The following is a 27,222-nucleotide window of genomic DNA, read 5'->3' as shown; positions in this document are numbered from 1 at the left end:
TGCCATCAAGGAGATTCAATGCCTAGAAAGGCAGGTAAAATAAAGATTAAAGGTCCCAAACGGCACAATTACTGCGCCTCTACTCCAAATCAACCTCTTTTATATTATCTGGTTTGAACTCAGGTAAGCAACCAACACAGAAGATGGCTATCCCTTATTTTAGGCCCAGAGCTATTAATAAAAATAACATTTTGGAAAAAATCCTATTGTCCTCATTAATGCAACAATCTTAAAAGTAAAACAGAGGGGCGCCTGGGTGGATCAGTGGGTTAAAGCCTCTGCCTTCGCTCAGGTCATGATCCCAGCGTCCTGGGATCCAGCCCAGCATTGGGCTCTCTGCTCAGCAGGGAGCCTGCTTCCTCCTCTCTCTCTGCCTGCCTCTCTGCCTGCTGTGATCTCTGTCAAATAAATAAATAAATAAAATCTTTAAAAAAAAAAAAAAAAAAGTAAAACAGAAAAAGGGGGCCAGAAAGGTTCAAGTCTGTAACAGTATCATGACATCATTCAATCAAGTAAGAGTAAAAAAATCAATCTCGGTCTACTGAAAGACTGTTCACATTTGCCCGGGGCACAGAAAGAAGAGAGACAGGCAGGCAGCCGTTCACTGGGTCACTCCTATTCCGAAGCAGGCAGGGATCCTGCTCTGCCTGCTCCAACAATTGGATTTACACTCCTCCTCCTTCCCCAAATCTCAAAGGAATTTCTTAGCTTTTTAAAGCCATATTCTTTCAGAACAAACATGAAGCATTATTTCTATAGGTGAACAAACAGATGTCAGTAAGCCCTGGAGTGGGGTGGGGGCAACCTCTCTTCCTAATTTGAACCCAAAGACACCTGGCAATTGCATGTTGTAAAATCCTCTCTATATATTTCCTTTGCACAGCGAACGATAAACAGAAAGGTTAAGAGCCTTGTTGTACCTGACAATAAAGGATTCAAACTCCAGCTCAGCCACTTAACAGGTGGGTGTGATTTGGGCCAAGTTTTGTAACATGACCAAAGCTCAACTCCTTCATCTATAACCTGGAAGGACTAGAGTACACCCAGACACTACTGGGGATTGAGATTTAAAAAGTCCATGCCAGGCTCTCAGTCTATGTATTAAAGGAATAAATGCACTGATGGAAGCTACAGTGCTCAAGGAAGCAGCTTCGTTCCCCAGGCAGCACCTGGCAATGTCCACAGACATTTTTTGGTTGTCTATCTAGGGCTGTGTGCTATGGGATTTAGTAGGTATGTGATACGGCTCAACACTCCACCACGGACAGGACGGCCCCTCCGCCTGAGTGACAAAGATGAGCAACCGTGCAGGTTCCTGGCAAGTGATCAATGACAGTTATCATAATTCTTTTCTCTTTCCACTAAAACTCCCAAACCTCTGACACCTCTCTGACAACAGAAGCCACACACTACGCCCGGTTAAAACGTTCCAAGTTGCAGTCTTCCTCTTGGCTAATACGCCAGTCCGCTGCAACAGAGACTTATAAATTGGGGAGTCCCAGAAGATACACTGAGGACTTGAGGGACCAAAAGTACTCCTGAAGTTTAAAGAACATGTTGTATGTGGGTACCTTCCCCCAAAGAGGTACAGTAACTTTAATTTTTTTTTCCTGTTCACTAAGGTCCAGACTACCCAGGTCTTCTTTGCAGTTGCAGGAAAACACCCGCCTCGTCCAGCCTTTGCACTTCTGGCTCCCCCTACCTTGGACACTCTACCCCCCAATCTTCCGGGTGCTGGGCCCTTCCTCCTTCTGGGGTTAGCTTCCTCTGTATTCTCTTGGTCACCAAGGCCTTTCTGCCCCACCCTCACCCCTTCTATCCCGGCAACATTTACAGAAGTCCTTTAAAATTATAGTAAATTGTTGGGCGCCTGGGTGGCTCAGTGGGTTAAGCCGCTGCCTTCGGCTCAGGTCATGATCTCAGGGTCCTGGGATCGAGTCCCGCATCGGGCTCTCTGCTCAGCAGGGAGCCTGCTTCCTCCTCTCTCTCTGCCTGCCTCTCTGCCTACTTGTGATCTCTCTCTGTCAAATAAATAAATAAAATCTTAAAAAAAAAAAAAAAAAAAATTATAGTAAATTGTTTACTTAAGCCTGTCCCACCCACTGGAAAGGAGGGTGGGATTTTTATCTTCAACGCTCACCCGGAGGAGTGTTGCCCACCATAGCACGTGTGGATAAATAATCGTTAGATCGATGCGGGCACGGATTCTCGAAGGGGTCTGGGACTCTAACAGTCGTGAATCATCACACTCGAGGCATAAGGGAAACAAGATGGGTGTTAAAATGAGGGTCCCGCAGCCTGGGCACAAGTGACAGGTGCGCCCCCCCATTAAGCCCCAACAGGTGCTCAGAACCTGGCCCACTAACTTCGATGCTAAAATGGGACGAAGGAAGGGTCCCGAGCGGCACCCGAAAACCTCGCCTGGCCGCTGGCTGGCTGGCTGCCCGGGAGAAAGTGGCGGGCACGGCCGCAGGCAGAGCAGGGTCCGGTCGGTGGCTCCAGGAGAAGCCAGGCCCCACTTCCCCCGCGAAGGCCTCTCCAGCCCCGGACCCTGCGGGCCCCGAGCTGGCCCTGCGCCGCCGGCCGGGGCCCCGGGGCTGCGGGCCGCCTCACCTGCAGGTAAACTTGAGGGCGACGAGCAGCGCGCAGCCGAGCGCCACGGCCCCGCAGAGCAGCTCGGGCCGCCGGCGCGCCATGAGGGAAGCGCCGCGCAGCCCGCGGCGGAGCCGGCCCGCCGAGGACGCTCCGGCCGGGGCCGGGCTGAGGGAGCCGGAGCCCGCGGGGCCGCCGCCGCCGCCACCCTCGTCCTCGGCGTCGTCGCTGCTGTTGCTGCTGTTGCCGCCGCCGCGGCCTCCGCATTCCGACATTACATGCTCCCTGTCGCCGGCTTTATACCGCCGCCGCCGCTTCGGGCCCGAGGGCCCGGCCCGGCCCGCCGCTCCCCAACCTCGCAGCCCCGCGCGCCCGCTAACCCGGACCCTCCACGTCAGCCCCACCGGCGCCGCGGCGCCCGCCCCCGCGCAGGCGACTCCGCCCCCATCCACGGAGTCTGCGCGGACGCTGGCCCCTCCCGGCGGCCCCACCTCCCCGGCGATCCCGCCTCTCGTTCACGGAGTCTGCGTGGACGCCGACCCGCCTGACAGCCCCGCCCCCAGAGGGCCACGCCCCTCGCTCATGGATCCGGCGCGGACTGCCTCCCCGCGTGCGCCACCTGCGGCCTCCAGGCGCTGTCCCACAGGCCCCGCCCTCCGTCCGCGGAATCTGCGCAGGCGCGGGTTGAGCATCCGGCGGGTCCACAACTGCATCCTCCCAGCGCGGCTGTAGGGAAGCTCGGGCATCTGGGAGACGTCTCTCTCCCTGCTGAGTTTTAAATGCTGTGATGATGTTGATGGCAATAGTGCCCTCGAATCCGCACAGGCGCGGGGGGACATAGGTGCCGTGTATTATCCCCGCTTAACCTAAGGAGAATACGTGCAGAGACGAGAGGTGCTCGGGGTCCCAGGAGTGAGGCGGGCGGGCCTCGGTTTGCACGTCCGTGAAATGGGAGGTAATACCAGTACCTCTCACACACAGTTGTTTTGAGGATGAATGAGGTGATTTATGCAAAGTGCCGGGCCCACAGTGAGGTCTCGCTAAGTCTGTTACTGTAGTCTCCCAGCGTCCCAGCGTCTGCTTCATTTAAGCGGCGTGTGCCCCTGAGCCTCATCTCCCACCACCACGGCCCTTGAGGGACTGTCTGTGCTGCCTGTACTCACCCCACAGATGGCAAGAAAACCGACGCTTGGAAAAGTCCCCTGACTGAGGCTGCAAAGCCAGCAGGTGGGGAATTCAGGCTCAAAGGCAGGCTGCCCCGGGTGCCGGTGACTCACTGCTGACTCTCCGACGTCTCTGGTTCTAAATGTGAGGGCCTTCCTGAAGTTTTGTGATTATAAAGGACAAGCCAGTAAGGGATGAAATGCGGTTTGAGAGTGACAGAAAGGAATTGCTTCCATAAGAGAGAGGGCCATGTGTACCTGGGGCGAAGTGAGGTCCATGATTACACAGCTGCTGGGGCCACAGATGACTGTGAAAGGAGGCAAATGAAACTAGGAGGGGACCAGGGCAGGGTGAGTGCCGGCAAAAAACAAAAAGGACGGGCGGGGGGCCCCTGGGTGGCTCAGTGGGTTAAGCCTCTGCCTTCGGCTCAGGTCATGATCTCAGGGTCCTGGGATCAAGCCCCGCATCGGGCTCTCTGTTCAGCAGGGAGCCTGCTCTCCCCTCCTCTGCCTGCCTCTCTGCCTACTTGTGATCTCTCTCTTGTCAAATAAATAAATAAAATTAAAACAAACAAACAAAAAAAAAAAACACCAGAAGCTCAGATAAGACCTCACCTGTGCCCAAGGGCAGCTGCCTGAGCCTGGTGCCTGGCTTCCAGGAATGGAAGGTGTGGCTATCCTTGCCTACCTTGTTAGGGAGCTAGGACATTCCATGTGTCAACGGCTGAAGCCCAGTACACTGGCAGTTTATTGACACCTACCAGTTTTGCTCATTGTTTTATAGCTGTCATGTCCTTTTTGTTCCTTCTTTACTTTGTTCATTTGTATTAAGTTGGTATTTGCTAGTATCCCATTAATTAATGGTTTTAAACCTTTCTTTGGTTATATCCTTAGCAGTTGCTCTGGGGATCACTATATAAAATTTTTTCCAGACTTTCTACTTCAAATTATACTACTTTTTTTAAGATTTTATTTTATTTATTTGACAGAGAGAGAGAGACAGATCACAAGCAAGCAGAGAGGCAGGCACAGAGAGAGGGGGAAGCAGGCTCCCCACCGAGGAGAGAACCTGACGCGGGGCTCGATCCCAGGACCCCGAGATCACGACCCAAGCCGAAGGCAGAGGCCCAACCCACTGAGCCACCCAGGCGCCCCAGACTATACTACCTTAAGTGCAGTAAGAGACAGAAGCTTCTCTGATGTAGCTCTGTTTCCTCTTCCTGTTCCTGTGCTCTTTCACTTTTTCATCTATTATATTACAAACTCGGTAATACAGTGTTTTCGTACTATTTTACATAATCTTGTTTTTATAGACACTGAGAAAAATTGTATTTCTAGGTTTTTTAATATTCACCCTATTTACCATTTCTAGTCCCTCTGGATTCGTCCTTGTACATCTGAGTTCACCGGTGTATTAAGGAAAACAAATACAGTCAAAAGTCACCAGCGTCCGTTCACTGTGGGTTGCTAGGACAGAATTCACCTTACACTTCTATAAGACACCTGTCACTGGCACAGGCCTTGATAAGGTCCAAAGAACTTGTGCTACCTGGGGGGTTCTCTCTTCAGACCCAGAATACCTTATGGCAATGCAAGGTGACACCTCATAGGCCAGGAAATCGCCCTGGATTTTAAAAAGGCAATTCATTTCCTCTTCTCTATCTAGACATCTGGATGCTGCTCTGACACCAGAACGTGCTAAGTTCATTTCTGAATACACCAGGCAGTCAGGGTCAGGCTGTACTGCCCTTCAAGGCCAAGTCAGCCATAACTTGTCCACATTGACCCATATCTGAGCTTTCATGGTCACTTTTTATGCCATGATCAAGTTGCCGGAGTTTGAGAAGGGGGCGGGGAGAGCATATGTTACTCCTGTAAATCCTTTCTTAGAACCACAGAGAAATAATGCTCATTAACTTTTAAAGCTTCTAAGCATTTACTTAGCAAACAGGATGTGCCTGAGAAGGTACAGGTTGGCAGGTACTGCAGGAGGGAAGCCAACGCCCTGAGCCTGGGCTGTCTGGACAATGGTGGGTCTGCTTCTTGGAAACCTTGTATCAGGAACCCAGAATTGGCCTTCTAGAAATTGGTATTCTTCCCCTGCAACAAATAATGAGAAATCCATATTCTGATCTCTCCAGGCCAACTAAAGTGATCCTCGACCACTCACAGGATCTCAAACTAAGTTTCTAGCAGGTATTCCAAAAGTTAAGACAAGCGACTTTTTCTTTTTTTTTTCTTTTTTTTTAAAGATTTATTTATTTATTTGACAGACAGAGATCACAAGTAGGCAGAGGCAGGCAGAGAGAGAGGGGGAGGCAGGCTCCCTGCCGAGCAGAGAGCCCGACGCAGGACTCGATCCGAGGACCCTGAGATCATGACCTGAGCCGAAGGCAGAGGCTCAACCCACTGAGCCACGCAGGCGCCCGACTTTTTCATCTGTTAACTGAGACAGAGCACCAGAGACCACTTTTTTTTTTTTTAAGATATCATTTATTTATTTGATAGAGAGAGACACAGTGAGAAAGGGAACACAAGCAGGGGGAGTGGGAGAGAGAGAAGCAGGCTTCCCGCGGAGCAGAGAGCCTGATGCAGGGCTCGATCCCAGGACCCTGGGATCAGGACCTGAGCCAAAGGCAGACGCTTAACGACTGAGCCACCCAGGCGCCCCAAGACCACTTTTTAACATCTGCTTTTCTCCCTGGAGAAAGGAGTTTGGAAGAAAGTCCAAAGAAGAAAAAATGTAATGAAGGCCATCTTTCTAGACTAGGCAGACCTAGTAAGAAAAATAACACTACCAGTCTATTCTACAGAAAATGTCACCCATAACAGATTATCTATTTGGCAAACAAGACGCACTCCTAATGCATCCACCAAGTATGACTGGTCCCGACTGCCTTCCCACACGTGGAGAGAAACCAGTCTCTCGTCTTCAAGGAGTCACAGGCAGCCTCTGGTTCTTCTAAATGTTCTCCTTGTCTCATCTCACTACCGGCAGCTACGGCCTCCTCTCCACGGTTGTTGGACTCATATACGGGAACAAAGACCCTTTTTTGTTACCCCCCAAACCCACCCATTCAAGGTTGTCACGAGGAAGTGACTTTGCGTGAGGGTGTGGAGGCTTGGCACATCACAGCCCAGCAGATCCCCGCCTTCCAAATCCATCCAGCACTCCCCCCGACCCCCATCCCCAACAAGGGCACAGCCCTGGTAACATCCTCTGGATGTAGCAGCCCCCCACCCCCACCCCGCACCCTGCTGACAACTCTTCCCCCTAGCTCACTGCATCCCAGCCTCTGAAGCAGGTCAGGGGCCCAGGGGACATCTTAGCTCTGTCTCTGTTTCTGCCAGCCATCCTGACTGTGCCATCTGTGGTCTCTGAACAACCAAAATGGCCCTAATGAAGAGTGTTGTGCCAGTCATCTGTAGAAACCCGCGTCCCATGGCCCACGTCCTAGTTGGCTGTCTTATCTCCCTGCTAGTCATACATCTGAATGAAACACAGAAGAGCCCCAGGAGAGTTACCATGTCACTGAACAAGAGAAGGTGCTTATCAACCCAAATCTGGGAGAGAGCCGGACAGAGTGAAAAGTCACTTTCTTGTCTAATTTGCATACTATCGCTAATTGCTTAAGTAAAGGTGTTTAAAAACAAACAAAAAAAAACCTTGTGATGTTTAGGGCCCAGTTTCAACAATTCTCTGGGGGGAAAGGACCACACCGAAAAATGAAAGACATCTATATAGAAAGTGTTTATTACAGGCGATATTGGTCCATACCATACACTACACAACACCAACGGTACAAGTGTGATCTCTCAAAATCATCATTTAAACAGCAAAAGACCAAGAAATAAAATTTGAGTCAACTGATTATTTTTCAAAATAGTCTCAATGCACATTATCCTTAGTTCCCTTATTATAGTGAAACATACAAATACAGAAAAATACCCCCATTTAACATATACTAGTGTTAAATGGTTATTTGGCTTAAAATCTGAGTTAAGAAAATCCTTTTTAGCAACCTACATACAGATAAGTAGCAAACTTTATTATATTAAACAATTTTGTTCCATTTAAAACGTGAAGAATTTCATCCATCATGTCTTCTGACCCCTAGCGCAAGTGTCTATACTCTCTCCCCATGATGGTTCTTATCTGAAGGACTAACTCAAGGAGTCGTCTTAGACATAACCTTATCCTCTTCCCCAACACTCTTCATCCAAAAGTCTGTTCAACAGATGGCAACTGGGTAGCGGTCACTTCGCCATCTGATGCCAGTGGTGCCACGAGAGCATATGGCCAGACCTGTTCAACAGCCCGTTTCCCTACCTACTGCGGGCTGCTGCTCAGGAGGTACGATAGACGCCGATACAAGCAGAAAGTCTGCGGCTCCTCTGCTATGTGCCTTGGAACATTTTCAATTGTTCTGGTCAATGCTTTGATTAGGTAACGTACATAAAAGCCAGCATATTAGTTTAAATCTTTAAACAAAAAACTATATTTTCCAAAGTCATTATCATTTGGGGCGATTAAGTGATCTTTTCTTGCTTTGTTGAGTTTCATCTTTAGGGCATCCCTTCTCTCTTCCCACTCATGCAGCTCGGCGTTCCCGTGTGCGAACTTGCAGCCGTTCCCTTCCGTGCAGGTGCCGTTCATATACCTGCGGGGCAAGTCGGCTTGGTGAGCGTCCTCGAGTTATTTATACAAACCCAAAAAGTGCACGCTTCACTGGCTTGGTGATTGGCATAAAACTTTTCGTTCAAAATCTTAAGCCTAGGAAAATGAATACTACATAGCCTTGCCATCTGCAATGGGAAATCAATCAGCACTTTTAAATATATGTCATGAAAAATACTGGTTGATTGGGGGAGGTGGCGGTGGGGGGGGAGACCACAGTCCTTCCTGATGGAGGGGAAAAAAAATCAGAAGTCGCGCTCTGTAAAAGATGTCTTGGGTAGTACTGGGTTTCACCTGGATCTAAATCGGGAAATTACATATAGACCGTGATCTTGACAAAATGAGGAGCAATTCAAAACTCTGGTTTTTTGCTAAAACATTTTCTAAGGCAACTTCAAAAAAGGAGCGAGGGTAACATTCTCCTTCGGACTGAGCCGGTTCCATATACGCACTGGAACAGCCCGTATTCAGAAGGCAACTTCAGAACGGCAGGGTGTGCTGTGGTTAGCCGCTCACCCTTGACAACTCAAAGACAGTTCGGGCAAATCGGAACAAACATTCCTATCTCCTCGGTGATCTTAAGACATCTCACACCCATACGGGCCGACTAGTCCATCTTTTCATGTAACCACATGTTTTCATGAAGAAACATCCAAGGAACAACTAACGCTTGGAGCCCAAATCCCGGCATCCACTCCCAGACCTCATCACCCCCATAACCTGTGCCCACGACAGAAGGACTGTGAGTCACGTGACCGTAGCCGTTCTCAAGCGGGAGGTCGCGACAGCTACGTACCTATCACAAATACTAAAATGCCCTGTTGGAAAGCGGTGCTGCCAGCAGTACTGGTCGTCCTCGGTGTGAAAGACCTTCTCCTTGTGCTTCTCTGAAGAGATGTGGCCTTGCCACTGCTTCTCACTGTTACAGTTCTTGCCACACATCCAGCAGTGGAAGTCCACCTAAAACGCACCAAAGACGCGCGTCCCATCAGTGGGGGTCATCTGCGTCCCTTGACGGGCCAAACCCAGTTCAGGGAGGCCAGCAGAGCTAGAAACCACTTGACCTCAGACCCAGACTCTATTCTCGGGGACCCCGTCTGGTGGGGGGAGGTAAAGGTAAAGCTCAAAGTCAAAGTCAGAAACAGGACCAAGAAAAGGATCCCAGTCCCGGGAGGGGAGCCAGAGCACAGGCAGCAGAGGGCAGTGGTGATGGATTTGGCCAGGGTCCAGCAAGTCTCTGGCAGGGAGGTGACGGGGTCTGGTGCACAAATAAGCATGTCTGTAGGGAGGAGAAGGGGCCAGGTTCACACGAGGACCCTGGGAAGGATGAACGCTGTGAGGACCCGCAGAACGGACAGGAAAGCCCAGAGCTCTCCAGCGGCAGAGGACAAGCAGCCGTGCCTTTCAGGGCACATGAGATGAGCTCCTGCTATGGGTCCAGGACTCACACCAGGGACCAGAGAAGTCCAGATGTTGCGAAGACACTGTCCCCAGGGCACAGACCTACACAGAAGGAACTGCGTTCTGGTCAGTGGAAGGGCCACCACAGACGCAAGCTACAGGTGTCTGGGCAGAGTTCCCCAAATGCCCTGGGTGAGAATCATTTGCAAGTGAGTAAGAACAGATTCCTGGAGACTTGCCATGAGACTGTGAGTCGCTACATCTAGGGGACAGAAGAAAATCTACCTGATTAAACAGCCCAGGTAAATCTCACAATCCAGCGGGACCCTGCTTTGGGAACACAGGAACACTTGAGAGGTGGCAAGGGAACCAGCGCTGTGCCTTGGCAGAGGAGATGGAGTTCAAAGGGCACATTCCTGGGACACACGTGGGGGCAAGGCCAGGCCAGAGAAGTGACCCAGTGGAATCAATTACGGGGAGGTACCAAAAAACAAAAGAAACAAGGAGCAGGGTAACACACGCGCCTATGTCCTCTTTAAACACACAAGCCAGCCAGAACCATAGCTCAGGAAGAAATGTGTCAAAGATAGGTAAACGTAGCCTGGAAAATTCACGATAGATCTTGTCCCTCAGGGATGGGGGACAAAGGGGGCTTCAGCCCTATCTGTAAACATTCTATTTATTTCAAAAGAGCAAACACAATGAACTGTTAACATGGGGGCTCGAGATACACATTATATTATTCTCTTTACTCTTGTAAAAATTTTTAAAAGAAAACCCAAACAGTAAAAAACCACAGGTGACTTAGTATCTTCACAGGACCGAGGCAGAGGTCAGACACCGGCATGTAAGGAGGGAATGGGGGGTGGTTAGCACCCACACTTGCGGAGCATCTTCTGAGACCCAGCATTGGCCTAAGTGTCCGGGACCCACCCTCCTTCACTTACCCATCACAACCCCTCTCGGGGATGCTCAATGACCTGCCCAGGGCCACGGGCTGGTAAGGAGAGGCCCCAACATTTAGGTTCCAAATTCTCCGGCTTCAAAGTCAGCAAAAGGATCGAGGGAAAGATTTGCTAGCATCGGGGGACTTAAGCTAACAGCCCAGGGCCACCAGAGAGAGGTGGAGAGACAGGAGGAGGGCAGGCAGGCAGCCAGGGAGCCACACTGGGAGGAAAGGGACAGAAAGGAAAGAAAGGCTCCATCAGTGGAGGAAGAAAGGGGAGGAAGGGCGGTGGGATGACCACCGGGACTCACGGTAACTTCAGCGTAATCTGTCGGCATGTGAATTTGTTTTCCATTTTCCTTGTTTGATTGACTGGCTACGTCATCGCTTTTTTCATTTTTTTGACTCTTTAGCCAGAGTTCATAAAACTGCTCCATATCTTGTACTAAAGAAAAACGAATCACTTTCAGCGGCGGCGATTTAACTACACTACTGACACACACAAGATCACGCACAACTTTTCTATCAGTCGGCATATATTGTTTGAGAGGAAAGCGAGAGGGCAGAACGGAGACGGACTGCATTAGGTGAGGAGAGGGGCCGTGTCCCAGCAGGAGGTGAACTCTCATGGCCCTGAACCTATTAACTCCCCGCATTGGTAAGACCCTTTGGGGGTATTAAAAAGTCAGAAACCATTAAAAGGGTACTGCTCTAAAAACAAAAAAAAAGCACCTCCCACTGCTTCATGCTGCCCCCAGGAAGACCCTCACTATCACCCCCACAACCACATTGGCTACTTAACACAGCTCAGGGTCCTGCGGCAGATACGCTCCTGTCTACCGAAAAAGTCGAGAAACTCACTACTCCTGCGACCGAGATTCTGACCCTGACGGGAACCCATCAGTCGAGCCCCTGTCCCCGAGGACCCACATGCTGGGGTGCAATTTATAAGAGCACAGCTGGGAACAGGTCCGGGGCAGTGGCTACAAGCTGCTTCCTACAGTAAGACCATGTTCAGCATGACCGTGAAGTGAGAAGAAACCAGGTTTCTGAACCCCACCCCTGCTGACAATCTGGGCCAGCTAATTCTCTGCTGTGGGGGGCTACCCCATGCATTGGGGATGTTTAACAGCATTCCTGGACTCTCCACACTGGATGCCAGTAGGACACCCTGCCCAAGTCATGACAACAAAAACGTCTCCGAACACTGCCCAGTGTCCCCAAGGGAGGCAGGTGTGTGTTGGCAAAATTCATCCCCGTTTGAGAACCACTGTGCTAAAAAAATCTGGTAGTGAGGTTAAGGTCAAAAACCAGCTTTGTTGCCTACCCAAGTGTTTCTAACAACATGTCATCAGACTAAGAGGAGAGATCATTTAGAAATCCTCCATTCAGACCAGTGGGAGCAGGAACCATTGCTACAGCCCTGCTCTGCAAGGACATCTTCGGGAAGGCCCACCAGTATGCCCCTCCTCCAAGCAAGACAGCAAAGAGTCCCGTCTACACACGTCACCGACCGTGGACACTGGTCAGACCCGGCAGGTGACATGCTTCAGTCAGACTGGTTCTCATAATTCAGCGACTGCAGATCTTTGACAGCTGGTAAATTCCCATCACTGTACTAGAGATTCAACAACAGCGATCCCCGTCCTTGCAAGAAAACCTCTCTGGTCAAAGGTGAAAGGTTGTCTCAGGCTCCTCTCCAAGACTCCCACGGTAAACTTGCCGTTTGAGCAAGACAGATATTCTCTCCTCGGGCCTCTACATTTGCGGCTGTCCTACCAGTAAAACCTCCTTGAGGAACTTCAAGTCCGACCTGTTTTTTCGGGGGTGCCTACTCACAACAGGAGAAGGATTTAACTTCCCGGGCCACCTTTCGGGAACGTGTCTGTGTCATACACATACACCTATGGATTTGTATCCAGCTCTGACCTACGCAAATACGGATCAGGTGTCGGGCTCTCCCCTACTGACAATGGCACAACTGTTTCCAAGGCAAACCGCTTTCTGGGTTCGAGGTGAGCTGGCATATTTACATACAGAGAGAAAGGCAACTTCGCAGCAAGCTCGACTGCACAGACCTCAAGCCACAGTTAAGACGGCAACTTACTCCCATTCTCCTTCATGTAAGTCCACACTTCCCGCTCCTCAGGACTATGAGCAAAGGAACAGTTCCCGACATACTGACATTTTTTCCCGGAAGCAATATGATTGCACAGCTGTGTAAAAAAAAAATACATGAATAGGCCTTAAGACAAGGGTACAGTTAGTAAAACTGCCTACTTTTTATACTTAAGCAAAATGAGCATCATTATCTGTGCTAACACTGAGTGACACAATTATTACACAGGATGACTTTGAATGAATTCAAACTGGCTCTAAGCCCCATAGACATGAGATGATATTAAGCTTTCTCTCTCAAAATCCTTCAAAGTAAAATCTCCAAAAGAGGGAAAAAAAAAAAAAAGGATGGAACTAGGATGTGGAATATTTTCTGACAAGAAAATGTCTACAAACGCCCTTATTCGGAGTATCTGCTTTTACCCAGCAGGGCACTGGATCTCCACAGGGTAGATCTCTGGCCCCCTCTCCATCTGACAGCTCCTGCTCTCCCTGCCTAATGCCCACGAGACCTCCCTGTCAGCTCCTGGGAGGTAGTGAGGAAACGGCAGACTGCTCCAAGGGTCCTAAACGGTGTCAGGAAAAATCTCAGAATTCAGCTGCTGCTCAGAATTCAACCCATCCCGGCCGCTGACCGCAGCCGTCGTGCACTTGATATGCATTGTCTGGAGACAAGGATGACATGAGCCAGGCCATCTCGTTACACAGCGTTCAAATAACATCTCTTCTGCTTATTTGCCTTGTGTTTTTACTAAGCAAATGCGGTGAAACGGGAAGGAAAATAAGGTGATCGCCATCAGCCGAATATAGACGGCCCTGAGAACCACAACGAGCAGGAACGAAGGAAACCTCCGTTACCAAGCTCATTCTCAAAGAGCAATATGCTTGTCTTTATAGAGCATTCTAGTACTATTCACTGTTAGCTCACTTTGTGTTTCAACAGAGGCTGGCCCTGTGTATCAGTCTATGGAATGTCAGAGGCTTAGCGTCAGTTTCTGCTATAAATCTAAAAGCGGTGCGGCCACCCTGAATACTGCAGGTTTCCTCCCTTGGCCCAATGTCAATGCCACCCTCCCCACCACTTCCAATCCTCTGCAAAAAGTGAAACCCCATTAAGTTCTTAGGCAGGTATTACTAGGGAAACATTTACCACAGTCTCTCAAAGTTCAATGATAAGGAGCAGGGAGAAGAGAAGATAAAGGAAAAGGCCGGCCACTGTGCTGGGTTTTTACATAACAGCATCTCAAGTAATCTTCCCTAGGACATAATTATTCCCATTTACAGGTGAGCAAACTGAGGCTGAGTAATGTGACCAGGGCCCTTCTGGCAGATTCTGAAGCCCGGTCTCCTTCCATCCACCTCACCATACTGTCTACACACACACACACACACACACACACACACACAGTATTATTTCTTCTTTTAGAAAAAGGATCCCTTAGCAATACCTAGTATGGTAGAAAAAAAGAGGATATAAGCTAGTGGCACAGTGCACGGCAATGCAGCACGCCTGAGATTAAAGAATAATCAGTCGTCCCAGCAGCTGAACTAGAATCGCTCTCAGCTGCCTTTGTTTGAACAAAGAATGAGGATGGGGCGCCTGGGTGGCTCAGTGGGTTAAAGCCTCTTCCTTCAGCTCAGATCATGGTCTCAGGGTCCTGGGATCGAGCCCCACATCGGGTTCTCTGCTCAGCAGGGAGCCTGCTTCCTCCTCTCTCTCTCTCTCTCTGCCTGCCTCTCTGCCTACTTGTGATCTCTGTGAAATAAATAAATAAAATCTTAAAAAAAAGAATGAGGAGTATACCCATCCTCTCCTCTTTTCAAGCCTAAGATATCCGTGGCTCCAACAAACCTTCTTCCCCGTCTACGAGGCCCACCAATTAAACCACTCCGATCCCCAGTGTAAAACCACCATGGATGAAACACGCACACTAACTCCTTCAGACTGACCTTGTAACCTGGGTACGTTCACAAAATGCAAGGTACCCTGGGTGACGGGGTATTAACCTGCTTCTTCCTCAGCTCTCTCGGGCAAGTCAGAGGGGGCATCGTTTCCAAGGGGACTCTGCAAGCCACCTGCACGGCTTCTCTAGGCAAACAGTTCTCTCCTCCTGTCCGCCATTGGGGCAAAAAAGTTTACTGCCTGTCCATGCTCCAAGTGTCTCTGTTAGCTCACACAGTGACTTCCCTCCAGACCCTCTCTCGTGGAGAGTCAAGTCCAGGGCCGGCTCAGAGGGTCTGCTCAGACCTTCAAGACCATGGAAGGGAGCGGAGGGTATGGAGCAGAAACATGCCACCTCGTGAACGAAAAAGTACCCTAACTTTCAGCAGGTCTGGTACTTCCTTTCCAAAGGTTTCTGAAGAACAATGTGCCTCGAACAGAGACCATTTTTCCTTTGGGTGACTTTCAGAAAGTCTTAACAAGTGGAGTGTCTTTCAGCTAGTATCCACTGCTTGAGTCAAAGAAACGTCTCAATAGCATTTGTAGTAACAGAAGGCCTTGCGTTGGATGGCAAAGTCTAGGAATGAAGTTTAAATGAAATCCCTTCCCACTCACTCCCAAAGTAATTCATCTGAAAAATAAGGTCGGTCGCGCCCGTGACCACTTCTGGAGCTCGCTGACTAGTTCCTTTTTTCCGAGTAACTCACACAATCCCAGTCAATCTGAAAACTGTCACAGGACCACACATACAAAAGGGGAAGGAAAACAAGAGGACCGTTTGAAAATTTTGGTATTATGATGAGCATTGCAAGGGCTCCAAGTTTCAATCGGAATCACGACTACTTTCTAATGATTTGAAACGCCTAATAAAAAAAAAGTGGCTTAAAAGTTACGTATGTACATCAAACTGTAAAGGCATTTGTTTCTTTGTGGGGAGAGGACGGATGTTCATCCACTTCTTACGTTCGATGGACATCACTCTCATCGCACGCCGATCTCTGGTCCACCTAAGAAACATGGAGTTCAGAAAAAACAAAGACACACTGGCACAAGGCATAATATAAAGGGACAGGTACAATGTTCGTACCTGAAGGACCAGAGATTTTTTTTTTTTCTCAACCCTTCTAAAAGAAATGCCTTCCGATCCTGTCATTTCATTTCCTGTTCATATTTGTTACCAGACATTCCCTAGGAATCCTGAACAAAGAACTGACCCAATTCAGAAAAGACACGACCAAATTTTGTTGAATTCTTCTCTACGAAATGGTAAAAATCCCTTTCGCTTTGCAATTACTCCTACGTTATCCACTTTTGCTCTGTTCTCTTCAAAGTCAATCATGTTTTCGTCTACGTTTGGTTTTATACCCACGTAACAGAGAATTATGAAACTGGCATTGTTTACACACACTCTCACACACACACAGATACACTCACACACTACTTACGAGTGCCTGGCTTTTGCACTACAATATTTCCTGTTTTTGTCTGGTTCAATGACTTGGCCATTTCTCAGACACTGAGCACACACAAATTTTATCTTCATGTTAAGAGATCCTGGCATTATCTGATTGCCAAGCACCTGAAACAATTAAAACCCAAATTTTACTATTAAGAGAGTGCCAGTTTTCAGAGAACAAAATACTGAATTGCCCTGCATCTCTTTTCTCATGACAGCACGCGATTTCTGATACTCTCTGGTGTGATGAGTTGGCCGTTACGTACACAACCAGAGACACTGAGTACATAACTAAATCTCCAATTCTCACCCCAATGCAAGAGAATGGTAAGAGATTACAGATGCCCAAGCTCACTGTAGGAAAGCCAGCTCTGGAGGGTGATAATTCGGATTTTGTTAGGAGGGGTGGGGTGGACCTGGGGAGGCAGTGGATACAGCAGTGTTGCCAGATGGGAAACAGCCACAGACACGGTCCATGTCCCTCACTCCCAGGTTCCCCACAGCCCAAGAACCAACTGTTATGCCAATTAAACTGAATAAGAGAATTGACTCTTATAGGCTTGGCAGGTATTACAGGATACCTGCTTTTTTAAATGATGATCAATTAAAATTTGGGATTTTTTTCACATTAAGAATAAGTCAGTGAGGGTGCCTGGGTGGCTCAGTGGGTTAAAGCCTCTGCCTTCGGCTCAGGTCATGATCTCAGGGTCCTGGGATCGAGCCCCCATCGGGCTCTCTGCTTGTTGGGGAGCTTGCTTCCCTCCTCTCTCTGCCTGCCTCTCTGCCTGCTTGTGATCTCTCTCTGTCAAATAAATACATAAAATCTTTAAGAAAAAAAAAAAAAAAGAAAGAAAAAAGAAAATACCTGAGCTCCAGGTACATTCGCTTCCAAATTCTGCCAATACCGTTTAGATTCTTGGGCGATAGCATCATGTGAGATACCTGGAAATGTACAAGCCTTCCTTTAGGCTCCCCCTCTGCACATGGACAGTCCACGAGTCCGACCACAGACTCGATTCCCTCCTTGTCCCCCACGTAGCACAAGCCCCCGCCAGCGACGGATGCATGTCACGTCGCTCTTCTCCACTACGGAGTAATTTCAAACGCAGCTCCTGATGCCGTCGGAGGAATCGCTGTTCCTCACAAAAGCAGGCTACGAAGTGAACTGGTCCCAGCAAGTCACCACACGGGGCTGTACTCAAGCCACTCCAGAAATGAACGGTGACAGTTTTCAGCTAAGGATAAAATCGGCAGTGACGTCGCCACATCACCGTGACGGAGGAAAACCTGCGACGGGGCTCTGCCGAAGCCTGCCTGCTTTTGAAGAGAACTTTGGGTTTCATTTCAGGTTTTTTTTTTTCCCCCCAATTCCAGATTTGTTTACAGGGTTCTGTTATTTCCTGGCACACCATCCAGTGATTCAGCACCTCATTCCATCCCCCTGCGCTCACCAAAAGCACGCTCCTTCATCCCCGTCCCCTTTTCCATCCGTCCCCCCACCCGCCCCCTGGGGACCACCAGTGTGGTCTCTGGAGTGAGGAGTCTGTTTCTTGGCTTGCGAGGCGACGTCTCTCCATGCACAAACCTACCTGTTTCATTCTGTAATATCCAGACTTTCAGTTCTACAAGACTATGTGCATAAAAGCACTCATCTTCCCTTAAACAGCCATATCGAACCTCATGTCGACATAAATCAAGCTGACACTGGCCGTGAAAAGAGCGTATTTTGGAGTATTTTACCGTTGTCTCTCGTAAAATGTGGACAAGGCACCTGAGATACAAATGGAGTGATATTTTATTGTTCTGCCACGGTTTCTCCAAAAAAAAAAACAAACAAAAATATATATATGTACATCAGGTCAAGTTCTAGACTGAAAATACATCTTAAATCTTTCTTGAAAAAAATAAATCACTTTACACAACTGTTGGATTAATGGAGAGGGGACGGTAACTACACATTAAGCCATAAGATACTTAAATCCTTGTCATAAGGGGCTACAAATCAATAATGCTTTTCTGTATTAAACATCAATTTAATAATCCCTTTAACAATTCCCAGCAAATATACTAAGAGACATCTTTAAACAGTCATCGTCTTTCAAAACAGCAACAACAAAAGCACAGGCCTAAAATGCCTAGGGAGATACTACTCTGGTTTTATTTGGATCTAAAAACAGAATCTATTGCGTCACTATAAAAAATTAGAAACTACCAACATACTTATTGTCTTCAAACTCATGCTTTGTAACCGGGTGAGAACAAGAAGTAGAATTATCTTTATTTCTTTTACTTATCATTCTAGGCTTATGATCAAAACATTTCTGGAACAGACAGAGAAGAAGAGTTACCACAACAGCGTAATGCAAAACAGAACTTTTGTACCATACTTTTGCACATAGTTATACATTACACACTTCTACTGATAGATATTAAAAATGAGGGTTTTTTTGTATCCTTTTGGATCCTAGTCGTAACGGCCGGTGGCTGAGTCCCCATGTGGCCAGATCAGCTCTCAGCATTTTCTACTTCTGGGCTTGCGAGTCAGAAACTCTCACCGATTCTACAGTAGAAAATAAGGTTTGGAGACAGTACCTCACAAAGGAATATAAATTCCCCAAGATGCTCTTGGAGAAGTTTGAATACGGTGAGGTTGATCGTCCCATTGCCACCAAAGAAAGCCTCCCTGCTGAACGCCCCTTTCCGCTCCAGCGTCCAGATGTCAATCTCTTCTTGGCAGTAGGCGAACGTGCAGTGGCCAGAGTACCTACATTCCTCCTCAGCAGCCACATCTAGAAAGACAGACAAATGAAAGACGGAGAAAACATGGCCACTGGTTTTTTAAAACCAGTGACTATCAGACACGTTTAGGGCACCCTGTGAGTTTCTTGGAACAACTCACATACAGCTTTAAGCAAGGATATGCATCTCACTGTTGGGTGGGGGGCAGGTTTTAACACTAAAACAACAGCCCATGAGCCTGAATTACTGTTTAATCTCTAATGGGGGAAAAGGCTCTGATTCCCGCATGTGCTCCACCAAAGTTTAAAAAATCACTTAAGGACATCTGAAGCCCATTCAGAGGAAGTGATCTAACAAAAATGAATCCACGAACTTCTCTCAAAAGCAACCTAGAAGAGTAACCTTCTCAAAGCCTTAGTTCAGCGTTCTGATTCTGTTTACATTAAGTCAGGGAACTTCAAGTGTGAGATGGCTTTCTGTGGGGAATATGGTCAAAGCCTGTGTCCATCAACATCGAGAAAAGGCGGCACCTGATGGCTTAGCAGGTTAAGCAGCTGACTACTGATTTTGGCTTGGGTCATGATCTCAGGGTCATGGGATCGAGCCCTGTACTGGGTTTTATACTCAGCGAGAGTCTACTTAAGATTCCCTCTCTGTCTCTCTCTCTCCCCCCACACCTGCCCCACCCCCCACTCACACCTGCTTACTCTCTCTCTACAATAAATAAATATTAAAAAAAGAAGTTAAAAACAAAGGTAAAAAGAATAGAAAAGAATACAAATGTCTCGGGGCGCCTGGGTGGCTCAGTGGGTTAAGCCGCTGCCTTCGGCTCAGGTCATGATCTCAGGGTCCTGAGATCGACTCCCGAATCGGGCTCTCTGCTCAGCAGGGAGCCTGCTTCCCTCTCTCTCTCTCTCTCTGCCTGCCTCTCTGTCTACTTGTGATCTCTGTCAAATCAATAAATAAAATATTTAAAAAAAAAAGAGTCTGCTAAAAAAAAAAAAAAGAATACAAATGTCTCAACCCAAGGAACTTGCTGTTAACTCGACCTACACACTTCTGGTAACAGGAATATGGGAACCATTAGAATAAATGTAGCAAATAATTTATCACTTATGTCATGCATGCCAATTAAGTAATTATAGTACATTACCTTTACATATATAATATGGGCCTTCATAATTTGTTTTTGTTGGTCTTGGACGTATTTTTTTCCATGATTTATCTTCAACATTCTTTATTCTACCAATTAAAATATCCTTCTTACATTTATGATCCACATTAGCATGGTAAGTGAAATCCATTAACTTCGGGCCTGGAAAAGACGTGAAGAAGGATTGCGCAAAGGCACAAAAAGTAACGTTTCATTTCACAGGCACATTAACAAGCAGATGTGAACAGATGGATACTGATTATTACATTCCCACAAAAATCCCATTTTTATAACTCCCAAATGTAAATAAGCTACTGAAGTAATTTGTGCCTCTTAACTGCTATCACAGAAAAAGTTTTATTCGACACCAGTGGCCCCAAAACAGACCGTTATTTAACTACGAGGGCAGGAATTCTGATGGCTTCTTATGCTAAAGAACACCGTTAAATACACAACTAAGAAAGGAAATGAATTTGGGTCCAATTTAGGATACACTGTGTTTCTAGCACCTGACTTACAGGTAAAGATATGAAACAAATCAACCAAGACTTTAATTTTATAAACATTACATCAAATACTGGTGTTAGAATGCTTTTCCTCTAGTTCTTGCTTTATTTTAAAAGGATCACATTCTTGGGGCGCCTGGGTGGCTCAGTTAGGTTAACCGTCTGCCTTCAGCTCAGGTTGTGATCTCAGGGTCCTAGGATGGAGCCCCACATCATTGTGCTCCCTGCTCAGCAGGGAACATGTTTCTCCCTCTGCCTCTCCCCACCCCCATTCCTGCTGTCTCTCAAATCAATCTTTAAAAAAAAAGAAAATGATCACACTCTTTTTTTTTAAAGATTGTATTTATTTATTTAACAGAGAGAGAGAGAGAGAGAGAGAGATCACGTAGGCAGAGAGGCAGTTAGAGAGAGAGGGAGGCAGGCTCCCTGCTGAGCAGAGAGCCCGATGAGGGGCTCAATCCCAGGACCCTGGGACCATGACCTGAGCCGAAGGCAGAGGCTTTAACCCACTGAGCCACCCAGACGCCCCAATGATCACACTCTTAAACATGTACGGGGAACATAAAGAATCTCATAAAAATTTCGAGATTTTCAAAATCAGGTAGATATTGCATTCCATGTAATTCTATATATGAAATCATATCAAATAAGAGCAGACTTATCCTATTCAACTCCAATGGGCCCAAATCAGTAATTGCTGCTTGCTAAGAAAAAACTCAAAATAGGGACAGGGGCGCCTGGGTGGCTCAGTCTTTAAGTGTCTGCCTTTGGCTCAGGTCAGACCCTGGGGTCCTGGGATGGAGCCCCACATCAGGCTCCCTGCTCCGCGGGAAGCCTGCTTCTCCCTCTCCCACTCCCCCTGCTTGTGTTCCCTCTCTCCCTGTCTCTGTCAAGTAAATAAAATCTTTAAAAAAAAAACCAAACACAAAAACCTCGAACAGAGATGAAAGAATCACAGTCGCTGGCGTTTTCTACGCGTTTTTACTAATTCTTTTCTTTTTTTTTTTTTTGAAAGATTTTATTTATTTATTTGGCAGACAGAGATCACAAGTAGGCAGAGTGGCAGGCAGAGAGAGAGAGGAAGGGAAGCAGGCTCCCTGCTGAGCAGAGAGCCCGATGTGGGGCTCGATCCCGGACCCTGGGATCATGACCTGAGCTGAAGGCAGAGGCTTTAACCCACTGAGCCACCCAGGCGCCCCTATTTACTAATTCCTAAGAACTCGCAGACTATGGAATAGCTTATTAATACCACCAGTGCCTTTGTTTGGTCCTGACCTGATTTAACAAAACAGATCTGACACGCTTGTCTCAGTTCATGGGTTCCTTCGAGGGGATGTCGGGGGGTCACTGATGAAGGTGGTTTAGTAACTGCACTTCCAAAAAAGTTTCCAAAGTCATTTCTGGGATGACTTGAAATTCCCAGGAAACTCTCAGAAGCAAACAAGTTGCCTGGTCCATTCATCTGCAAGAAGAACAAGAAAAAAAACAAAAAACAGGGAAAAAAAAAACAGCCAACGAATATTGCACTATCACTAAAGAAGGAAACAAATTTGTGAAAAAAAAAAAAAAAAAATTCTTCCTCCGCTGAAATCAGTGCTAGTCTGTCCTTGCTGCGCTTCTATATAAGAAAACGGTTTCTTTCGGTTTCCTCTCCTTGGGTCTCTAGGCCCCTCCCCCATTGCCTCTGATCCTCCTTGCGAGTTTTTAAAAGTAACAGGTAACAGTTGTGCGTCGACAGCACCACAGCGTGCAATTTTTATCCGCCCTGATCTCAGCTCCCCTGTTTTTGATTCTGCTGCGCTACAGCCTCTTACAGGGTCTGCGACAGACCCAGCTTAAAGACAGAGCATTTACGACCGGGTGTCCCAGGAGAGTCTTATTTTAGCATTATTTCCCCCAGCACGTCCATTCAAATAAGTCAGTTACTTAAGCAAAAGGCCTACATTCAAGTTTAAGCAACGACGTATTTACAAAAGAGGAAGTGACACTTACAAGTAAAAGGGAGGAATTACTGCCGCTAAGCGCTGTTCCCTCTCTAGAAGTTGAGGTGGACAGATCTAAAATAATAAAAACACTTCAACAGACCTTCTCATTCTAATCATGTGATAAGAACATCAGGGCTCAGGGGCTGACTACGACTTCCCCGACTTCCCCGCGTTCCTTCCCCATCCCAGTTCCAAACTTTCCTGCTCACTCTCGACACCCAGACTGGGCAGGGGACCTCCCTCTGGAAACCAAGGGCACACACAACCCTTAGACAAACTTAAATAAAGAGCTGTTTTCGGAGCCATAAGCTAAAGGAGGGCCTACAGAGCAGGACCAGTAAAAAAGACTATGAAAATCATTCATACTCCAAAAGGGAAAAGAGCCTCTCCTTTTCCAAGTACAAAGCCAGAACTCTTCACATTAAGGAAATTAGTAAGGACACGATGACTTTCTTTGTCTCAGTCTACCCATCAATTATTTGCTCTCTGCCCTTCTGTTTCACACAAACTTAAGTTTTTCAGATATCAATCTCTTGAAATTAATCATTATGATTTTTCTCCGTTTAACCACGTAACAGCGCTTTGGAAAAAATCTGAAGATTGTTATCATCACTGTTTAAAGCATATATCAAACCCGGAATTACAGAAACAGGAGTCAGACCAAACACTCAGCAACCCCTTGTAAAAACTAAGATACCAGGCCGTCCGTTGACCTCTAAGGATGGAGTCTGAAACAGGAAACTCGAATTCTAGAAGTCTAATTCTGAAAAGTCTTCACTGGAAATTACTGTTAACTATGTGCCTCGTTCAGAATTTAAAAGGGATAGCCTGTCTTTAAGGCTCTCTCAGATGGGGTACCCCTTCCTTGCCGGAAACAGTAAAAGTCATTCTGCGCTCTGTTTCCCCAAACAATAGTCACCCCGCTTAACACGCTGTCTTGTTTAAGAAAGCAAACAAAAACGAGTGCCAACACAACCCTATGTATTCCTATGCTTCTCGAGCTCCTGAATGGCACACGGTTTAGGCCAGGCCAGTTAAAACTGAAGACTGAGTTTTCAGCCACCCTGAAAATAATCCAAGTACCAACTACCTCGAGTCAAATCACTGCCAAACACACGTTGTCTTTTTTAAAAAAATTAACTGCGATTATTTACATGAATGGCTCGATTCTTACCTCGCTTGGCATCACTCATTGAAAATGAATTTAAAGAAGAGCAGAAATCTTCCAAGGATGAAGTCAAAGGCGGGTACAGCTCTGAGAAGGAGGGCGGAGGAGCATACCTCGCACCGATGGGCAAGGTGCCCAAGAGAGATGCCGAGAAGGGTATGCTGGGGGGGACGCTGGCTGTTGGGAGGGCTCCTCTGACTAATGCTGATGGCTAGAGAAGAAAAAAAGAGTCTGTTAAAATCCAGGAAACTCAGTTACAAGTAGGCTGAACTGCTCTGAATGTCAGCAAACAAAGTCTTAACACTGGGCAATTACGTAACAAAGTTGAAATCAAAATCAAGATTCCGTAGAAGAATCTAGGATATAGAGCTTAGTTCTTTGCAAGACCACTTTTCTTTTATATATATATAATTTTTTTAAGATTTTATTTATTTATTTGGCAGAAAGAAATACAAGTAGGCAAAGAGGCAGGCAGAGAGAGAGGAGGAAGCAGGCGCCCCGCTGAGCAGAGAGCCAGATGCGGGGCTCAATCCCAGGACCCTGAGATCATGACCTGAGCTGAAGGCAGAGGCTTAAACCACTGAGCCACCCCCAAGACACCCCCAAGACCACTTTTCAAAAAAGATCAAGATGTGATGTCTGGTACTGTTTCAAGCCAGATGTTTCATTCCCATTTCCTTTCACTCTGATTTCCTTCCTTCACCCTACCATGAGACTCCTAAGAAGAGGCTGGGGAGAAGGAAGGCTCTCAAGCGAAGGGAGCTGCAGAAGCCAGAAACCCTGGACGGTCCTTCCTGGGGATGTGAAGGTACCATCTCACCAGGACAAATGGAAGGCTGCCTCTCTCCTCCCCGCTCACCGTGACAGTTTACTGAGAGGAAAGTTACATACTATCTATGTTAACCGTTAGAGTTTCCTAGATACATCCTACCCTGATGGCCATGGTAGAGACCAGGAAACCGGAGGTGAAGAAAGTTGCTGAAGACCGGAGTGGGAAGATGCAAAGCCCGGGGTGCCTGCCCTCTACCCTGTTTTTCCTCTACTTCAGCTGCACTGAAACCGGCCCTGAATTTCTCCGCCTCTTCCCCCTCCTCTGACTGTTGCTGCCGCTGCCGCTATTTCAATAAACTTTACGGCAGAGATCAGTCAACTTTTTCTGCCAAGGGCTCAATGTTAAGTATCTGAGCCTGTGCCCACCACGGTGTCTGTTTCAACTATTCCACTGTGTGGCTGCAATGCAAAGGCAGCCACAGACACTACTTCAGTGGACGGTCGTGGCTGGGTTCCAATAAAACTTTATTGATGTCCCTGAAATACGAAGTTCATAACATTTTCATGTGTCACCAGATACTGCTCTCCTTTTTTTTTCCTTCCAAACATTTAAAATTGGAAGCACACACCCAACCCCCCCATTCTTAGGTTGTAGGCCAGATAAGCAGCAGCCTGGGTCCAGATCTGGCCTTGGCTTTACAATTGTCCTGAGGCATTATCCCTTAAGCCCTTAATCCAAAAGACATATTTTTGTTTAAATATCAAATGCCTATTCTTTTTCAGGATTTTACTTCTTTTTAAAAGGATTTATTTATTTATTTAAGAGAGAGAGAGGGGCTCCTGGGTAGCGGCTCAGTGGGTTAAAGCCTCTGTCTTCAGCTTGGGTCGTGATCCCAGGGTCCTGGGATCGAGCCCCGCACTGGGCTCTCTGCTCTGTGGGAAGCCTGCCTCCCCCCACCTCTCTGCCTGCCTCTCTGCCTACTTGTGATCTCTGTCAAATAAATAAATAAATCTTTAAAAAAAGAGAGAGAGAGAGAGAGAGAGAGAGAAAGCACGTGCACAAGCGACCAGGGCTCCATCCCAGGACCCTGGGATCATGACCCAAGCTGAAGAGAGAGGCTTAACCAACTAAGCCACCCAGTCACCACTCTTTTTCAGAATTTTAAACACACCCTTTCCATGCTATGTGATTCCAACAGGTGTTGAGGAAAACTGGGTCATCACTAGATTAGCGTTCCTATTTTACTGAAAAAATAACCACATGAGCCTGGTACCACCAGAGAAGGACAAAAGTCATTTTTAAGGTAAGAGACCCAAAGTTTAGCCTACAGATAATACTGAAAATACAGTTATACAGCAATTTTTTTTTTTTTAATTAAGCCTGGGGCGACTGGATGGCTCAGTTGGTTAAGCATCTAATTCCTGATTTCGGCTCAGCTCATGATGATCTCAGGGTTGCGGGATCGAGCCCTGCAGAGGAGCTGAACATGGAGCCGCCTAAGACTGTCTCTCCTGTTCCCTCTCCCTTCCCCCACCCAACCTGCTCACGCTCTCTCTAAAAAATAATAGTAACATGGGGCACCGGGTCGCTCAATGGGTTAAGCCTCTGCCTTCGGCTCAGGTCATGATCTCAGGGTCCTGGGATCGAGCCCCGCATCGGGCTCTCTGCTCAGCAGGGAGCCTGCTTCCTGCCCCCTACCCCACTCCACCTGCCTCTCTGCCTACTTGTGATCTCCCTCTCTGTCAAATAAATAAAATAAAAAATATTAAAAAAAGAAAAGAATAAAAGTAACAGATAAATAAAAATGAGGCCTGGCTTCAAAAGAGAAGAGTAACGTTGACATTTACCATAACAGTTTCATTGGTTTCAGGGGCTGAATCAAGAAGGTCATCTATTTCATCTCCAAGGACCATATCTCCATCATCCAAGAATGCTTCCGGCATAGTGAAGGGGGTCTTCCCTCCGTTTGCCAACACTGTCGATGGCAGAGAGCTCTCTTCCACTTGCAGCGGCAAAACGGAAGTTAAGGGCATAATGGGAACAGAGGCCAGCTCACTTCCAACTTGGTGAGAGAAGCTGGATGCAGGCACAGAGACAACGGGAACGGCTTCCTGCCTCGGAGTTAATAAATCTGTAACACGGACAGAAACGCACACACTCGCCCTCAGTGGACCCACAGAAGACGAGAGTCAAGAGGCAGTAAGAGAAAAAGTGCAGAGCTAGGTGACACTAGGAAAGCGATTATAAAAATAAATGGAGAGACAGAGGAAAAGCAATTCAAATCAAAGGGTAAAAAGAATTCTAAAAGTTATTTGCTTTACCCACAAATAGACATATCCCGTTGTGAAAACGTATGCATGTTTCTCACGGTGCCCGGGCCCCTTCTGGCCGGGGCTGTGAGATGCTGGGGGGGGCCGCAAGAGGTGCTCAGGGGCCGCCTACCGACTTCCAGTAAAATCCATCCCTTACCCGCACAGCCAGCAGCCAAAGGTCGTTTTCGAAATGATTCTTGCTTTAATACTAACAACCACACGGGAATCTTATCTGACGACACTACGAGGTACACAGTGCCTGAAGCTGGCACTTTCTAGATAAAGAGGACA

The 27,222-nt window shown here is 47.4% G+C and overlaps 2 protein-coding genes across 5 annotated transcripts in view; both read right to left on the bottom strand.

The window, feature by feature from the left end:
- Window positions 1–2,935, bottom strand: part of TXNDC11 (thioredoxin domain containing 11) — a 59,447-nt gene extending 56,512 nt beyond the window's left edge. For both annotated transcript variants that reach the window (XM_032836291.1, XM_032836293.1), the window contains exon 1: window positions 2,614–2,935. In XM_032836291.1, coding sequence (XP_032692182.1) covers window positions 2,614–2,867 — 254 coding nt within the window. In that variant the 5' untranslated portion in view covers window positions 2,868–2,935. The remainder of the gene's footprint in view (window positions 1–2,613) is intronic.
- A 4,547-nt stretch (window positions 2,936–7,482) lies between these two features.
- ZC3H7A (zinc finger CCCH-type containing 7A) overlaps window positions 7,483–27,222 on the bottom strand; it is a 36,734-nt gene continuing 16,994 nt past the window's right edge. For all 3 annotated transcript variants that reach the window (XM_032836288.1, XM_032836289.1, XM_032836290.1), the window contains 15 exons: window positions 26,467–26,750; window positions 23,854–24,058; window positions 22,687–22,751; window positions 21,970–22,156; window positions 20,189–20,350; window positions 18,889–19,085; window positions 18,517–18,617; window positions 17,886–18,067; window positions 17,162–17,238; window positions 16,286–16,419; window positions 15,742–15,847; window positions 12,888–12,996; window positions 11,092–11,225; window positions 9,230–9,393; window positions 7,483–8,416 (listed from right to left, as the gene is read on the bottom strand). In XM_032836288.1, coding sequence (XP_032692179.1) covers window positions 8,227–8,416; window positions 9,230–9,393; window positions 11,092–11,225; window positions 12,888–12,996; window positions 15,742–15,847; window positions 16,286–16,419; window positions 17,162–17,238; window positions 17,886–18,067; window positions 18,517–18,617; window positions 18,889–19,085; window positions 20,189–20,350; window positions 21,970–22,156; window positions 22,687–22,751; window positions 23,854–24,058; window positions 26,467–26,750 — 2,297 coding nt within the window. In that variant the 3' untranslated portion in view covers window positions 7,483–8,226. The remainder of the gene's footprint in view (window positions 8,417–9,229; window positions 9,394–11,091; window positions 11,226–12,887; window positions 12,997–15,741; window positions 15,848–16,285; window positions 16,420–17,161; window positions 17,239–17,885; window positions 18,068–18,516; window positions 18,618–18,888; window positions 19,086–20,188; window positions 20,351–21,969; window positions 22,157–22,686; window positions 22,752–23,853; window positions 24,059–26,466; window positions 26,751–27,222) is intronic.

This window comes from Lontra canadensis, unplaced genomic scaffold (genome assembly GCF_010015895.1).
Source record: "Lontra canadensis isolate GAN:19392208 unplaced genomic scaffold, GSC_riverotter_1.0 scaffold91, whole genome shotgun sequence".
Classification (NCBI taxonomy): domain Eukaryota; kingdom Metazoa; phylum Chordata; class Mammalia; order Carnivora; family Mustelidae; genus Lontra; species Lontra canadensis.
The sequence above is the reverse complement of the archived record's forward strand: the minus strand, read 5'-3'. Positions and strand labels throughout refer to the sequence as shown.